The following is an 18,110-nucleotide window of genomic DNA, read 5'->3' on the forward strand; positions in this document are numbered from 1 at the left end:
CTCTAGGCTCATTTTTTTTGGGTCGAATCAATAATTTTGTGCACAGTTCTGGGAGTGAGTGCTTGTTCCAAGTCTGGACCTGGCCACCCCAACGGCTTTCCAGAGAACAGAGTCAGGCTGCGGGGCTCAGAGGTGGTTGCTATGGGTCACAGCCCCTGATACACTTAGGTTACGTCGTTTGCCACTGAATTGCGAAGAGTGAAAAAGCACCAAGTTTCTGATACCATTAAGGTCTCTTTTTCTTGTCCCAGTTATATGCAATAGCTGTCAAAGATCTAATAAGAAAGAGTGACAGAAGCTACAAAATAAAATCCCGCAACAGCACTGTGGAATACACCCTTACCAAGTTGGAACCTGGAGGGAAATACCACATCGTTGTCCAACTGGGGAACATGAGCAAAGATTCCAGTATAAAAATCACCACAGGTAAACGGGAGAGAGATTAGAGTCCTTCCCACACAGCAAGGGGCCTGCAGGGCTGCTAGGATGCCTAGACATTAACAGCAGGAAATACAAACACCCCTTTCAGTATCCACAGTGGGCCTGGTGGGGTGGACTTCCAGTGCCTGGGCAGGGTGGTGGACTGGGGGGTATGCTATGTCTCTTTTCACTCTGCTGCCTAGCTGGTTTTGACACTTTTGGGGGAGAAGAGCAGGAATGCCCAAAAGAGTTAGGAAATAAAACTGAGCATTTGCCACGAAAGCCATGGATGGGACCCTGGGCTGAAATCACGTGGTTCCTCGAGGCAGGGTGGTGTGTAGCCAAGGAGGGAGACCAGTAACTGTGCAGTAGATTGAAGGGGCCTTGCTCCCAGCCCGCGGTTGGCTTGGCTCGGAAACAGGTAATGAGCTTGGGTAGTTGGGCAGCAGCAGACAGGGTCAGAGTGTCCGTGATGGAGGCACAGCCCCACCAGGCCAGCCATGTGAGCGCCCCTAGGGAGAGCAGGACAGCAGACCGGAACCAGAGCAGAAGTCCAGCAAGGCTAGGAAACCGTGGTCCATCCCATCCCTTCCCTTCCCTTTCTCCCCCACCCATTTTGGTTTTGGCCATCTGTGTGGCTCTGAGGACCACTAAATGAGGTACTGCCCAAATTTCTTGGCTAAAGGTATTATAACAACAACAAAAGAGATGCCAATTCGAGAGTGTCTACCATGTGCTAGGCTCTATGCTAAGCAACACGTGTGTTTTGTTTCTTCCTTAACCTAGCCTTTCAAGTTAACACATTTTTTTTCTTTTTTTTAATATTTTATTTATTTTTAGAGACCAAGAGTGCGAGCGGGGTGGGGGGAGGGGCAGAGGGTTATCAGGAGGGAGAGAGAGAATCCCAAGCAGGCTCCACGCTCAGCACAGAGCCCGACATGGGGCTCGATCTCACAACCCTGAGATCATGACCTGAGCCTAAACCAAGAGTTGGGTATTCAACCTACTGAGCCACCCAGGCACCCCTCAAGTTAGCATTTATTTAATCTCTCTATGACAGACAAGAAAACTGATTTCAGTATATAGCCACTAACTATATTCTGTTTCATCTTTCATTTTCAGTTTCATTATCTGCACCTGATGCCTTAAAAATCATAACAGAAAATGACCACGTTCTTCTGTTTTGGAAAAGTCTAGCTTTGAAGGAAAAGCATTTTAATGAAAGCAGGGTGAGTTCCTCCCTCCTTCTCAGTGACTTTGGGAATCTAATTGAAATGCAGTTTTAGAGATGAGCTCGTTAACAGCATGCTGGCACAGATAGGGGAAAAAGAATCGGGCAAGGGAGTGAACTTGAGAATTAAAGGACCATTTTCTGTGGGCTTGCTGATTAGTGAAATGTTTGTACTGCCCATTAAAGATGAGAATCTCTGCACTAAGCACTTTTCATTCCTGAACTTGTCTTTCACTAAAGAGAGGGGAATGGGCTGGAGCCTGTTGCTGTGCCTTCTGAAGCTGGATGGGGCTCAGCATCGGAACCAGGGTCCCATCCTTTCATAGCCCCATTCTGAGAGCGGGGCTGTGGCCCCTGTGCCGGGGACAGTCTCAACCTGGCCTCGCAGTTTCTTTCCAGTGATGTTTGAGGAGCAGGAAGTGCTTGAAGATAGTCTCTTGACATACGGAAAACACTGTTTTGTCATCAGCAGACCAATTACTGTGTATTCACAGCAGAAGGCGGGAGGAGAAGAAGAGCGTCACCAGGGAACAGATCTGCCACACAAAGGTGGACAGATTCTTGAGTGGACCTGGCTTGTCCCCATGGTCAACAAAGCAGGAGCTAAATAGAGACCCAGTGAATCAGCTGTGGCTATTTCGGGGTTCGGCGGCGGCAAAGAGTGCTAGGTTTGTAAACAGTCACAGTGTAAGGCCAGAAACGGCTAGATTAAAACTTGAAAATTCTCGCAACTCTTCCAACTGTGCCTTGTAAATGGTTAATATATACACATATGAAGAAAGCTTTCAAAGCAGTTCAAAACAGAAATATTCTGATTTTGAAAAAGGTACAGGTAACAAAGCAAAAACTACAGTAGCCGTAATCAAAAGGAGGATCTACCTCACTAATAATCTGAACCACAAAGATAGGACACTTTCACATTAAACAGGCTAAGTTTTAGGGGGAGAGTATTACCAGTATGAGGAGTAGTTGGGGAGATTAGCTCTCTGGAAATACGAACTGGAAATGCCTCCCATAAGGCACTCTGGTCATGTGTATCAGAAACAGGAAAAGCGTTCACACCCTTTGACCCAGCAATTCTTTCAGGATCTTATTCTAAGGAAACGATGTACATCACGAATTTATGTGCAAGGCTGTTCAGAGCAGTTTTATTTCTGATAGTAAGAAAGAAAAAACAAACTTTAATGTCCAACAGAAGAAGACTAGTTAAATAAATGGTTGATGTTTGTGTCATTTAAATGTTTTTCTTTATACCTTTATGTATTTGGCAAATGTTCTACAGCAAATATTTATTAGATAGAAAATAATTAATGCCAGTTTATAATGGAGAATGCAGGGATGGGATTCCGGGCAGGTGGTGTTGGGAGGCCCAGTTTGGCAGCTGGCTGTCATCGGGGATCACTCCGAGGTGGTGGAAGCCTGGCTTTCAGGTTGAGATGGCAGGTCAATCCTTCACTCCCAGGGGTTTGCGCATAAGCAGATGGCATGTTCTTCTCCACCCCCCCACCCCCCCACCCCCCCGCCACCCCAGCTTAGAGTTCAGAGCCTAGACAGGTCAGTGGAATGGGGACCAAGAGACTGTGAGTATGCAGTGGGGCCCAGTATGTGGATAGAGATAAGAGAGGAGGTCTTTTTTTTTTTTTTTTTTTTTTTTTGATGCTGATGGGGTGGAAGTTGGTAGCTTTGACACTGGAATACTTAAGAGATTAGCAGAGAAGTCCAGTAGTCAGTTCTGATCCCAGCCTGATCTTGAAGGGCTTTCTATTCAAGCCAGGTTGGTCTGGGGCCACCATCAGCCTCAAGGAGCTGGTGAGCGAACTGTGGGCTGCAGATGGAGTTCCCACACGCTGTTCTACCGAGAAATGTCCTGACTTTTCTTAACACCACTGCTGGAGTCCACTGCAACTTGGATTTATTAGTCAAATCCCATTACGGTGAACTGTTGCTGACTTGTCCGGATTCTTTGTGGCCTTTAATATTAATCTGGACTGTTGACCAGAACTTTGAATGTGTACTGGAATATTTGTTAAAATAGCTTTTATTAGGGCTATGCTTTTCACTTCTACTTTGCAGCTCATTAGTGGGCGTGGTAGTTATTTGAGACATTTGGGATGGGAAAATTACCATTTTCTGAATCCAGTATCTCAGTGGTAATGTAAAAAGATCTAGTAAGAAACCCAAAGTGCTTTAGCATCTATAAAAGCCTGCAATAAGGAGCTCATATAAAGTTGGAACCAGTAATAGAAGCTGTCACATTCCTTATTTAACATCCTGAACAATCTCTCGTGTCTTTGTTTTCAGGGCTATGAGATACACATGTTTGATAGTGCCATGAATATCTCAGCTTACCTTGGGAATACTACTGACAATTTCTTTAAAATTTCCAACCTGAAATTGGGTCATAATTACACTTTCACTGTGCAAGCAAGATGCCTTTTTGGCAGCCAGATTTGTGGGGAGCCTGCTGTCCTGCTGTATGATGAGCTGGGGTCTGGTAAGTCACTCATGGGTCCAGTTTCCGTCTTCAGCTCTGGAGAAATTGATGAAGGATGTAGCATGGTGTAATGAATTTGTGTCTTTTTTTTTTTTAAGATTTTATTTATTCATTTGAGAGAGAGAAAGAGCACACATGTGTGCAAGAGCAGGGGGAGGGGCAGAGGGAGAGGCAGAGAATCCCAAGCAGACTCTGCTGAGTGAGGAGCCTCATGCAGGGTTTTAGATCATGACCGGAGCCGAAACTAGGAGTCAGATGCTTAACTGACTGAACCACCCGGGCACCCCAAGATGTGTCTTTCTAAAGTGTATTTAAAATATTCTCTCAAAAAAATAAAATAAAAAAATAAAATATTCTTTCAGTTTAAAAGAAAATCACTTATATATCAATTTAATCAGGCACTGATTTAACAAATACTTCCTGAGCCAGGCGTGCTGTGAGGAGCTGGGGTTTCAAAGTGACCACATTCTGAATGTAAAGCCCACGAAAGGGAATGGGTTAGAAATAGGTTTTGTTCCAAAAGGAGATTCTGCTCGGGATACACTAGGTTGAGTATGAGTTTTAGTGTTTGTCTTTTGCAGGACTTTTCAGAGCCTCCAATATGCTAATGTTCCCTGTGGTTCTTCCAAGTCAGTAAATAATCTCCTTCCCATAGAGTAACTGATTTTATAGCCACCCCCATTCTTAGCCGTCGGTCCAGAGCAGAACCTGAATTTGGCCTGGCATCTTGTCTTCTGAACACTCACAGATATCGGTGCTGGGTCATGCTGATGGCAGAGGAGAGGAACCTTTCCTTTACACAGAAATTCTGCTTGTATTGTAGTAGCTTGGCCAGGATATCAACAGATGTTTCGTCACTGGTCTTTTTTCGTTCCATTTACTCCCAGCCAGGAACTCACCAACGCTCAAGCCAAAATCTTGCGTTAGGGTTGTTGTATGTTCTGACATGTCATGCTTCCCAGGCACCTCCCTAAAAGGAAAACCTTGCAAACCGCTTCCCTTTGGAGAATCATAGCATACTAGAGGTTCTGAGAAGGTCTTACAGAAAACAGACAACAAAAGTCTTGTTAACCTAGCGTTTCCTAAATAGAGCCTCCTTTTTAAGTAAAACCAATTAGTGACTGTGAAATAGACTTTGGGAAAAAGTGTTGCTTTTATGAAACCGAGATTGTCAAGCAGAAAGACTCTCTCTGTGAGGCCTCAGTTAGTCTCGTCTTGTCCCTTGATGTTTGCGGTCCCCTCGGAAGTGGGGTGTGGGGGGGAGAGGGGGTCCAATCATTCCTGTTTCCTGCACCACACTGGTTCCTCCTGACTGCTCCAGCTAAGCGCATCCCCCTAATTTACCACTTCACAGCTGGGGTTAAGGTTGGGACATATGACATAAGATCTTGCCCCAGCGTTTCCTGGTAGGTCAATAATGAGAGAAATTAAAGGCATGGATATTGAGTTGTTAGATTGGGCTTGCAAGAAATGGCTGTTCTCTGGCCCATCTCGATGAACATCTGGTTGGGATGAGTCCCTGGGTAGCTACTGAGCCTTTCCCGTGAGGCACAGGCCTGGCCCGTACCACTTAGCCCTATCCTAGGGAATGACCTCGAGCCTGATGAGGCTCCTTATGGGACCTGAAAAGTCCACTGTGCTTCTGTAGCTCAAACTGACTCCCAAGTTCCACTTCCTGCCCTCAGGCTTAGACTTTCCCCAGGATTTTTTAAGACTGGCCCAAACCTAACAGGGGGATGGCTTTGCCCTAGAGCCCTATTGGGGTAGATCTACCAGCACATCATCATAGAGCTGGAATTTGTTTAAGACATGGGCAAGTGAGCATCATTGTTAGGTCATAGACACCTAACTGGCTTTGCAAAGAGCATTTTAAAAATGTGAAATGTGTATGGAAATGTTCTTTCTCTCTTTTATCTAAGTAAAAAAAAACAAACCTCGTAAAACTTCATGAGCTGTTAAGTCAGCGTTGCAGTAAAGGAATCTCGTTTGTATCACTTAATGGAGCTTCAGGTAATTGCAGTTCAGAGTGACTTTGGTGCCAAGTAGGGGGAAATAATTGCAATCTCGTTAATTAGTGGTCTGATTTCACATCCTCTTATGTAAGACAAGCAAGTGGTCTTAAGTAATAATGCTAATGAAATCAATGTTGATACCCCAACAAAGGTCTCCCTTCTAAGAGATTATCTAAATAAACAACAAGGCCGTGATTAGGAGGCTAATGTAATTACCGTATTTGCATGCACAAGGCCCGTGGGCTGTCAGCTCGTGGCAAGGCATCGGGAAACAGGCGCCCCATGCAGGAACATGCCACACCAGGCAGGTGGCTTGGGTAACTGCCGACGAGTAGCGTTTTTGGTTGGGGGGTGGTGGTGGTGTCGAGTTGCCTGGTCCATTTTCCCACCCTGACGTCGGAGGCTTACGTGTGTTGGCCTCTTGCCTTGGCAGGTGGGGACGCATCAGCGTTCCGGGCTGCCAGGTCTACTGATGTTGCTGCCGTGGTGGTGCCCATCCTGTTCCTGATACTGCTGAGCCTGGGGGTCGGGTTTGCGGTCCTGTACACCAAGCATCGGAGGCTGCAGAACAGCTTCACTGCTTTTGCCAATAGCCACTATAGCTCCCGGCTGGGCTCGGCCATCTTCTCCTCGGGGGACGACCTGGGTGAGTGGGGCAGGCTGCCCTGGTGCTTCCTCCCAGCGCGGACCCCTGCAAAGCCGGTTCCTTGCTTAGGAAATACCTATGTTAAGCTCATCTTTTGACACTCGAGGAGTGACTCGTTAACCAGTGATCTCACTGCTTTAGGTTAAACCAGTTGGAGCCCTTTGCTTTGAACTTGCTTCTATATGAAAATGCTCGTAGTCTCTTCTGTGGTGTGGTCCTGGCCTGAGAACCGGGAGTGGTCTTGTGGAAGAACTGGTAGGAGCTTGCCTTATACAGGAAGGATAGGAAGGCCCTGGGCTTTGGATACTCTCAAAGTATCAGCAGAGTTTCAAGAATTTCCAAGCCCTCTCATCCTTCATGGACCTGGAGGTCTGACATCTTGGAAGAGCCAGGTCAAGAGAAAAAGTCACACTTTCCCAGATGACTTCTGTCCAAAGACGGCCTTTCCATCTGGCTGTCTGTCTTTCTGATAGCTAGTGAAACCTCCTCGGCCATTCTTTTATGTATCCATAACTTGGTATGGACAAAAGAAGGAAAGATCCCTTTTAAAATATTGACATGCTCAAATTACTAAATGCTAATAGAGCTAGTAGACCACTTAATATAATAAATTAGGTGTGTTTGGGGGTCTTCCCCAAATGCAGACTGCTGAATGTCATTTTACCTACCTATTTTTTCTGTAAACCAGTTATAATTTTTTTTTGTTTGTAAAGTACTTGTGAATTCCCCGTTCACTGATCATTTGATATTAGCTTTGCTCCTTCTTCTGCTCAGTGTCCTGTCTTGCTTCGTACAAGTATTTGGTCTGCCTTGCATGAATGGGGTGCATTCTTTGCTTCTGTTACTGGGGGCAAAAGGAGTTTGACCCGTGGTGATACCACACAGTGATCACTGAATGTGGATCACAACTTATTTGCGCAGGATTGTACCACGGGCCACAAGGGGACATCCATTAGTCTGGGAAGCTGTCCTCAAAAAGCTTAAACCCCTCTAAGATCCCTACCCTCAGAGCATTGTGGGTTCAGAGGAGAAAACAGACTATGAGGTTTCACTGTGTTAACAATGGGTGTAGATAATTCAAATCAGGGAAGCTAAATCACCCTTTGGACTTTTGGGTAGGTCATAAGATTCTCATTCCTACGAGATTTACTTTCTTTACTTGGTTAAGTTCAAGCTACCGTTAAAATAAGCTTGCCCACCCATTGATGGGGGAGAAGTGGACTCAAGAGTGTCAGCAGGGGAGGGAGCTGAGCTGGGTTTCAGCTTTGGCTACTGCGCCTGGTGGGCTTGGGTCCCAGTTTTCCAGGCTGGGGCTCATGATGGTGTTGGGGGTGGCTGGGGTGGAGCGGTGGGAGTTGGGGTTGGGTGCAGATGCGCTGGAACTCACCAAGGACCGACTGTTTTGCCTTTAGGGGAGGATGATGAAGATGCTCCCATGATAACTGGATTTTCAGATGACGTCCCCATGGTGATAGCCTGAAAGCTGTCCTCAGTAGAAACCAAATGGTGTAAATATTTTATTTGATAAAGATAGTTGATGGTTTATTTTAAAAGATGCACTTTGAGTTGCAACATGTTATTTTTATATGGGCCAAAAACAAAAACAAAAACAACAAAAAAAAAAAGGAAAGCAAGGAATGAATAAACTTTGTAGTAATCAACTGTGAACTTCAAACCAGGTTGATTTCAGTAACCAAATTGCTTTGATTTCATATTAATGTAGTCTTACAGGGCTGTGCTTGCTGGGCATGCTTTTTAAGTCTGTGAGATAATTTTGGTTCAACAAATTGGCCATTCTTTTTATTTTTCTAAGACACAGAAATGTATTTAATAAAAACTTCAAGAGAGGGTGATGGGTGGAATCCCTCCCACCCCCCTCATTGAAAGTGTGCTCAAATTTTAAATTTTGTTTGGATTTAGTTTATATGAAAGTGTTTGTGTGTATTATGGGGGAAGGTTCTTTTCTGTAATTTTGTTAATTTATTGGGACTCTGTATAAGGCAGGGCTTTCGTGGTCATCTGACTCTGCACGTTATGAGGGGTCGCAGGGTTGAGGTGGGGAACAGAAGCAGTTTTGTTGCCATTCCGGAAACAGTCCATTTTTATTCACTCGTTGTCACATAATGGTATTTGGCAGGAGAGCACACTGAATCATTGCTCAGTTTCAGTTAAACAGCTGCAGCTCAGGAAGGCCCTGCAAGCCACAGCTTCTTCTCTTATATTAATGGATGGAATCTTACTGTCTACGCCTCTGCACAAGACGCAGCTCTCCTTGCTACAAGATGAGAATACTGCTGCATTATACCGTGGTGTCGTCGTCACCGCAACAAATGACTCTGCTTGTGGGAGAGTTCTAGGTCTGTGCCACAGGAGATACACTGGCAGATAGAGTACCTAATTTGTCCTTTGCTTATACTTGGTTTTCCTTACCACTGAAGAATCTCGAATGTAAAGGATTGTTTTTTCTTTTTTGTTTTTTAAATTTGAGAGAGAGAGCAAGTGAGAGAGCACAAGCAGGGGGAGCGGCAGGCAGAGGGAGAAGCAGACTCCCTGCTGAGCAGGGAGCCCGAAGCGGGACTCGATCCCAGGACCCCGGGATCATGACCTGAGCCGAAGGCAGACGCTTAACGACTGAGCCACCCAGGCGCCCCTCGAATGTAGAGTTTTGTATTTGTGTTGAGGTGGCCACTTACTGTCTTTAAAACTCTATACGTGATATATGCAGTCATTTTGAATTGGGTCAGTGCCTTCTCTCTTTTTTTTTTTTTCCTTTCCTTCCACCTCCTTCCCCCGCACCCCTGCCCAGTTTAAAGAGTGCTGTTCACTCCGACAGAGATACAGGAGATGGACGAATTTGAGACCATTCTATCCAATTTACAGTCGCAGCAACACTAGAGCTTATTCTCTCTATAAAACAAGCTGAGCTCTTATCCCTTATGCCTTTAAATGCCACCCTGGTATTCACATAATGGCCACTCGATAGGTACGCGGAATCCATCGTGGACCAATGCCCGCCTTTTAGACTTAGCGCCATAGACGCTGACGTCCAGCACTGTTGTGACTCCTGCTGTAGGAGCTCCCCCGCAGAACCTCTCAGCTGAGAAGCAGGGAGCCCGGGGGATATTCCAAAGTCATGTTTCTGAATATGTGTCCTTTATATGCAAGCTTTGTAAAGACCCCATGTCCTCTGAGGTGTGCCGTATCACCTTCTCACAAGTATTTGCTTTCTTTTAACCAAAAGTATCATTCTTGGGTGAGAATATAGATTTGTTCTATCTCGTGATTGTCTGGAAAACAAAGAGCCAATTAAATTTTTTAGTTTTAAAAATGTTAATTTATATATATATATATATACACACATATATATATTTTGAACGAGGAGTATTTTCAGCTGTAGACATGTAGTATGCTGTGTGGGTAAGGCTCTGTTTTATTTTAACAAGCGGTGGTCATGACGAGCCTCCTTCCAGCCTTTTTTTCCCCTTCTTCCCCTCTCTTTCCTTTGTGACTTTTGTCAAGAATGGAATTTCTTTGGCTTTATCTTGTCCTGGGGTTTTGTTCAAAGCTCCAAGCGCTACCCCCCACCCCCACCCCTTTAGTAAAGCTCTTCAAGTAGCTGAAAGATTAACAGTCTGGTAGGAGGCAGAGTCATTTAATTGAACCACTAGAAAGTATATTTTCCCCTTTTCTTTTTCTGCCAACTTTTTGTTGGCATTTGTAAAAGCTGATCTGAAAGGCTCTGAGACGTTATTTTCCATTATTCCATAGACAAGCCTTTCTACAGAGCTTGTGTCTCCAGTCGGCAACTGGAGACACTTCTGAGCATCCAGTTCTTGTTACCAGTGCCTCCCAAAGCTTAGTGCACTGTACTGTATAGACTGGCCATCACCCCTCTCCTCGGAAAACGCCACTGTGCTGTTTGAGAAAAAGCAGCCTTTTAGGGCTAGAGTATTTTATATACACAGAAGAGCTAAGTTTCTGAAGACTAAGCTAGGTAGATGCAGCTACATGTAAATTGTATATTTTTATGAACTTTTCAAGCACGCACTCTTCCTTCCCTCTGCATAGCTTTGTGGGGTTTTGGTGTACATGTGCCATCTGCGAGAGTCCAGAGGTTGGAGTGACCTTAGGAGATGAAAACAAAAAGTATGTGCAGCCTTTGAAAGTGACCAGATAATTGTCTTCACTGTGACCAATCGGAGCCCCTGTTTGTGAAGAAGGGGCTTTTTTGTACCTCGCTGGAGATGCCACCTCAGAAGTTCACACTGTACAGGGAGAAGGTTTTATTCTCTCCCAGCGCACATTAGAATGTCAGAAGCCCACATCCACGTGGACCACGGTGGACCACTAACAGACCACTAGAATTTGGTAGGCAGGAGGATTGTGTACAGATTTTCTCTGGAGGCTGATTTTGCCCCTTTATGTGTTGAACGCCCCTCAAGTCTTGTGAGACATGGGTCCAGGCGGATGAAATGACAGAGAGTAGAATTCTGCAGAGCAGTCCAGAGAAGAGCCCCATCTATGCAGACCTTTCCAGACACGTGAGAAGCTCCAGTAAGTACTGGCTGTCCTGGCGTACTGGGTACGAGGTTATGATGCTGGGCAACCGGTTGAAACTTTGGACTTTGGGAAGAGAGGTTCGTGGGGTTCCATCTCTGCTTGCATCCCTTGGGACCTTTGGGTGGGACAGGCGTGGGACACACAGCTCTGTGTTCTCTCCTGCCCGTCGTCCTGGCCTACTAGGTTAAGCTATGCTTCAGCCATTTAAGGAATGTACCCCTTCTCACACAGTGGGCTGTTTTGGGGGGAAACGGGGAGAGCGATGGTGTGGCGAGGCTCTTAAAGATAATCGCCCACTTCCCCTTGGAGAATCCTGTCTTCAAATATCCACCCAGCGGTCACTCCATCTTGTAAGATTATGGTCCCGCTACTTCCTTGGGGCAGAAACCTCATCTTGTTAGGTTTGGTTGGTCACTTTCCTACTGATGGGGGGGCATGGTGAATCCCCGAGAAGATTTTTCCTTTGACAGAGCTGGGAGACCCCTTAGAGAAGGGTTCTGGGAGATAAGTCAACTGAATACCATCTCCATATTGATTTTCAGAATCAACTCTTAAAACTTTGTGCAGAATCTTCACTTTGTTGGGATTGTGTCTTGACATTCCTAGTCTGTTATTTTTATTAACTGGAGTGTGTGCTGCCTTTCAGGTACAATTTTTGTGTCATAAGAGCCAGTGCATTAAGTTTATATAGACTACTTTCTATGCAAGACTGAGATATGGAGAAGATAGCGAGAGGGGTGGATAGTTGGGTACACGGACAATGAGCTCGTTCTCAGAACGGGAACCACCATCGAACGTGGGTTGAGGGAGGATAGGTTGTGTACATGTTTCTGCCCACTAATTTTGAGCAGCCATATTAGGAATTAAATCCTCAGAGCCAAGTAACCCAAGAATGGTATTCGTCTCATGTGTACTAATGCCAATGGAAGAAAGTATGAGTGCCGAAGTGGAACATTATTCTCAGATGTCCTCCCGTGTCATTTCTCATTTAAAGACTCTTGGTATGAATTATTAGAAACTTTAGGCAAAATCGAAGTATTGGCAGCAAAATAAAGGCCTATTCTGCTCTTATTTAAAGTGAAACACTGTATACTTGTTTCTCTCCAAAGTGAAATTAGGCATTTATGATTTCGATTGCCTTGATATGTTTCCAAATCACCGATTTCTGCTGAAGATTTTACTATATTGTTGCACAATTTTACGATAATTTTTGTCTCAATGTTAACTTTTTTCACTGAATAAAAATGTAACTGGGTCAAGGAAACACCTCTCTGAAAATCCACCCTCTACATGTGTCTCGAGTTGTTCTTTGGAGTTCAATAAAGGTGGTTAATACAGTCTCCGAACACCATTCGATTTGCCTGTTTTAGAAGGATGTTTCTTTCATAGACGAGACAACACTAAGATCTGGAACAATTCTGTTATTAACAAGGTGGTCTCAGATGGCGGATCCTCGAAGTGCATGATGCCTTTGTGTTGGCTGAGGAGTGGGGACATGTCCAGGCGGCTGTTGTGAAGTAAACAGAATTATTCCACAGGAGCAGTGAGTGACTCCCATAAAACTGTCACCACATTGGCTGAGACACCGCTTGCTACGAAGGCAGAAGAAAGTACCGCGGCGTGTGCGCCGGGTGCCGAAGAGCCCTTCGAGGAGGTTTCCCTGGGCAGTGGAGTCAAGAAGAGCCCTGCATGCTCCTCAGATGGGTGACTGAATGGCAGGGGGACCCATCCGTCAGGACCGGAGCATGGGGAACAGGAGAGGAGGGGAGGCCGGTGTTTGGAATTCAGCAGACCTGCTCGTTTGCTGCTTTTGTTTCAATACTGAGCCAAAATAGAACTCAGAAGGACTATCCTCCCATTCTGTAGGAGAGAAGAGGCTCGGAGAGGTTAAGTAACCGGCTTAGGGGAAACCAGAGTGTGAATGGCAAGACCAGCCCCCAGTCTAACCCCAGACACTGCTCCCCCATCACCGTCCAGAGTCAGAACACAGTCCCAACACATCACACCCAGGGGAACCCCACGGCGTGCATTTACCTGGTGGTGGCCTAGCCCTTACGTTTCCAGGCTTGGATAATTTGTCAGCACCTCAGTGAGTTCATTTCTTGTGGGTAAAGGCACTTTAACCAAGCTCGTGAGATGATCTGCAATGAAATAACGCCCACTTATTAGCTCATCCCGGGAGACAGTCCTGTCGCTTAGAATGTGAGCACGGCCAGTGCCTTCTCCTCCCATAGGGCTGTCTACCCAGGAAGCCAGACACAACTAGAAGGTTGCTTGGTGACATGGACTCAGAAGAAAGGAGATGGAAGGGGTCCAGGCGAGAATGGTGGTTGCCCAATAAATATCGAGTGAACGAACAAATGACGCTCCACTACAAGGATAGAATAATTCCCATACGCACTTAGTATGAAACCTTCAGGTTGCGACTCCCCGTATCCCTTTCTATTTAAGGAAGTCTTGCCAATAGGGTCTTTTTTTTTTTTTTTAAGATTTTATTTATTTGTTTGACAGACACAGCGAGAGAGGGAGCACAAGCAGGGGGAGTGGGAGAGGGAGAAGCAGGCTTCCCGCCGAGCAGGGAGCCCGAGGTGGGGCTCGATGCCAGGACCCTGGGATCATGACCTGAGCCGAAGGCAGACGCTTCACGACTGAGCCACCCAGGCGCCCCACCAATGGGGTCTTGATCCTTGAAGTCACCTTGCTAAAGTTTCCCCTCAACAGGGCTTGGACACGGTCCGTATCTGTCATTGACTCCCCTTTCTTGGGGTTTTGTGGTTGAGCACACTCCTCCCCTCCCACTAAAACATCACATAGCTACTGTTTAATAAAGTCAGGCTGGGTTACGATAGAAGCTTTCTGGCTTGAGAGCCGCTGTGTAAGATTAATTCGCCTATGATGTGTTGGTTCTAAAGTTTAACTCTGGGAGGACATTGTTTCTGAGTCCTAGGGGACACCTCAGTGCAGCCCCCAATTCTGACTTCATTTATCAGCTGTATCTTGTTCCCCAGTTCATAGCAAATTAAAAATGGGAAGACTGCTAAAGGCAGGACAGCCTCATGATAAAGGAAAAACTAAGAATAGTTAGGCTATCACAAACCCTCTATAAAGGAACTCGCAACTTGAGGCCATTTACCCTAAGTCCTATAGACCCCATAGGGACAGTCCTACACATTTAGTAGCTCACTCGATTCGAATAATAGTAGCTCCCTTCTATGGAGCCCCTGTGCTTTGCCAGTCACTGTGCTAACCTAGAAACATCTTTTGTTAATTTTAAAAGTGATCCTGTGATTTCGATTATTAATCTTTGTTTTAGAAGAGGAGTTAAATTAGTCTTGAGAGGGGGGAGAGGGAGAGTAACTTTGAGCTCTCACATGTAGTCAATGGCAGCAGAATCAAGATTAGAACCTAGATTTATTCCATTCTTAAGTTTGTGTTCTTATTCACCATGCTGCTTTGCCCTTTTGGTTTCAATATTAGAGGTCTAGAATAGTAATACTATCTGGTTAGGGAATTTAAGGGCACAGGTAACACGATTTTAAAGGATTTCCCCCAGAAAGATGACAAAGGACATTTGGAGACATAAAGAGATCTACTTAAATTTCTTTGCAGAATCATTTACGTGGAACGCAATATTCCCCAAGATGCTAGATCACTGAAACCTTTAAAAAAAAAAAAAAAAAGGAAAATGTTTTTGTAAAGAATTCAGTACTTAGGAACACAGAGAATTCTTTTCCCTTGTGACAACCCAGTTAGATTTTATCAAAATCCCTTGCATCTTGGGAAAAGAATGTTTAACGCACTTTTTGTTCGCTGTTATTTATGTACACGGTGGGACACACCATTGCCACGTGTTGTTCCTGTAGGGCGATAACTGGGCTAGCACGAGACCATTATGGTCCTTTTGCTGGGACCATAAAGGAGGTAGCTGCTATTCCTTTCATCCAGCCCTAACTGGCTTTGGTGCCAGTGCCCCATTAATTTTTTTTTTTTTTTTAAGATTCTGTGTAGGGTAATTTGAGCCTGCAATAATTTACAGAAGAACAACGATGTTAACGCTTTTAAAAATGCTAATGTTATCATTATTAATGCTGCAACCTTATTTAATGCCAAAATGACAACTGGTAATGTTTGGGAATATTTGTATGAAAACAATGACATTTCATACCTAAAACTTGGCATCAGCAACTTTGAAGGAGGAAAAAGGCTTGGATTTAAATGTAAATCAGCCATTTATGAAATTTGCCCATTGGTTGTAGGCTAGTCGGTAAATCCCTCGGGATCGATTGAATGAAGAGGTCTCGTAATTAAAATTTATTTTTCAATCTCTTGCTAGCAGAAACCCAACCTATTAGTTAGCCAGGGGTTGACCAAGTCCTAGATGGTGCTGAACTGTCTGGGTGTGTGTCTGGCGTATGTTTTTTGGAATTCTTCATAGGCAGTAGATGAACAATGCAGGAGCATTAAGTTCTTGACTTCATATGTATACCTTATTTTGAACCCCAAATAAGCTTGATTGCTCCCAAGAATTAGCACTTCCTCAAAGGAGGAAGTGGGATCCCACTGTATCCACACAAAGCACAAAGTGATTCAGTGGAATGTGCTTCAGACCCTGAATACAATGCCTCCAAAAGGCAGTTCCGAAAACATTTTGAGCAGTGGTGGGACCATGGCAATGAATGGCAATAGCAAATACGGAAGTGCTCCGTGTTGGGCATTATTCTGAGGGTTTCTTATATATTAACTCATTTAAACCTCACACCTGTTCTTTAAGGAGGGTACTACTATTTTTATGTTATAGATAAGGAAACTGAAGCAGAGAAAGGTAAAAAATTTGCCCAAGTTCACAACAGCTAGGAAGGGGCAGAACTGGGATTTGAGCCCAAGTAGCCGGGTTCCAGAGTCTGTCCTTTTAATGAGTTCACATAGCCACTCCCAGGTGACCCTTCTGATAGCCCAATTTAGGTGTATACACTTGGAATTAATTTTAACGAGCTAGTTTACCTTTTTATCTTTTTAAAGATTTTATTTATTTAAGAGAGAGAGAGAGCAAGAGCGAGCGTGAACAGGGAGGAGAGGGAGAAGCAGGCTCCCTGCTGAGCTAGGAGCCTGATGTGGGGCTTGATCCCAAGACCCCGAGACCATGACCCAAGCCAAAAGCAGACACTCAATGACTGAGCCACCCAGGTGCCCCCCTAGTGTACCTTTTTAAATAACACTTTGTTTGGGGGATTATAAAAGGAATCTGTATCCACTATAGAAATTTTGGGGAAAGAAAAGCCCTGAGAAGAAAATGAGATTTTCCAGTAATCCCAGTGAAAACCACTGTTAACATTTGGTGTGTGGACCAATAAATGCACAAGCCGAAGATGGTCGCCACACTGAGCACGTTGGGTAGGGAATAATCTGGCTAGCCGAAAGGGGTGTGTCTGGATTCTAAGGAAGAGACGGGAATGGTCTAGAGATGGCTAGAGGCTGGCTAGGTGGTGTGCTTGTGTCTGTGTGCCCAGTGGAGAGAATGGAAAGAAGGAACTGGGAAGAGCGCTGGAGGTATTTAGTGTTGGATAGTGAACTTTTTCTCCACTTCAACTCGAAGAGAATGTGTTAAATGGTAAAAACAGTTTCTCTAGGTGTTAAATTGCAGCAGACAGATATGCCAGAGCTAGAGGGTAAACGATGTGAATTGTATGTGAATAGATGCGGAGCCCCCTATTGGAGTCTCTTCTAAACATCTGCAATCTCTAGGACAGAGAGGGCTTGAGTAGGACGAAGAGAGAGTTCTGAGGATTGGGCCAGCTCCTGAAGAAATTAATGTCAGGTCTCAAGCTCTAGTCTGGCAAGATTCGAACCCTCCTGGTCAGGAAGGCACCTACTTGATTCATGAATCCTAGAGCAACGTTCATTCAAGAAGTACTTACTGAGCGCTCCCTCTGTTCCAGGTCCTGTATCAGGCATTGGAAGAACAGCGTAGAATTCGACAGATAGGATTCTTGCCCTCCAGCACAACATAGGATAGAGCCTCTGTGTGGCGAGGCCATTGTGAGTCTTGTGTAGATGATATCAATGATTTTATAAAAGAGGAAGCTGAGGCTGAGAATGTTATGTGACTTGCCTAGGAGTTGGGCTCATCAGTTAGCTCATCAGTCGTACGTACCTCTAAAAGCCTGTGCAATCTCATGATTCCACAGAGGGAGGGAGGAGGCTCCAATCTGATATTGAGTCTAAGCCAGAGGCTCCAATTCAGCTTCTACTGGGGTTCTGTAGAAGAGTGTGTCATTGGATGCTTACTTAGATTGTATTAATAATGTGATACATTGTTTCCTTTTGACAATTGCTTTCTACACAGAGACTTCCTCAACTGGAAGAGAGGATGAGTGGAGAATGCCAGTACCCAAATACTATTCTGTAACCTCACACTGTCCTTTTATACTCAAGAAATGAAGGCTGACTGTGATAACTTCAGCGAAACACATGAAAAGTAGGCCATCTTTTTAATTTACAAAACACACAATAAAATTTTGAAGAGCCCCCCTTTTAAAATTTTCCCAGGGCTTCTCGGCTCCCCTCCTTTAGCACAGGATGATGGATCACAGGGGATACATCCATCTTAACCACTTCATCCTGAGCTCTACAATCCATACTCATTGATACTGAAAATTAGCCTCCACAACACACATGAGAAAGTTGCCCTCTCCTCCTTGCTCTGAACCCCACGGTGGGATTTCTTCCCCTTGCCTCATCTTTCAGACA

The 18,110-nt window shown here is 44.9% G+C and overlaps 1 protein-coding gene across 3 annotated transcripts in view; it reads left to right on the top strand.

The window, feature by feature from the left end:
* Positions 1–12,627, top strand: part of SORL1 (sortilin related receptor 1) — a 155,776-nt gene extending 143,149 nt beyond the window's left edge. Inside the window, exons 44-49 of one of the 3 annotated variants that reach the window (XM_027578687.2) lie at positions 252–426; positions 1,543–1,649; positions 3,953–4,145; positions 6,591–6,803; positions 8,216–8,311; positions 8,941–12,627. In XM_027578687.2, the coding sequence (XP_027434488.2) occupies positions 252–426; positions 1,543–1,649; positions 3,953–4,145; positions 6,591–6,803; positions 8,216–8,283 (756 nt within the window). In that variant the 3' untranslated portion in view covers positions 8,284–8,311; positions 8,941–12,627. Of the gene's footprint in view, positions 1–251; positions 427–1,542; positions 1,650–3,952; positions 4,146–6,590; positions 6,804–8,215 lie in introns of all 3 variants that reach the window. The other 2 variants (XM_027578688.2, XM_027578686.2) reach the window with 2 other exon arrangements.
* The last annotated feature ends 5,483 nt before the right edge of the window (positions 12,628–18,110 follow it).

This window comes from Zalophus californianus, chromosome 11 (genome assembly GCF_009762305.2).
Source record: "Zalophus californianus isolate mZalCal1 chromosome 11, mZalCal1.pri.v2, whole genome shotgun sequence".
NCBI lineage: Eukaryota > Metazoa > Chordata > Mammalia > Carnivora > Otariidae > Zalophus > Zalophus californianus.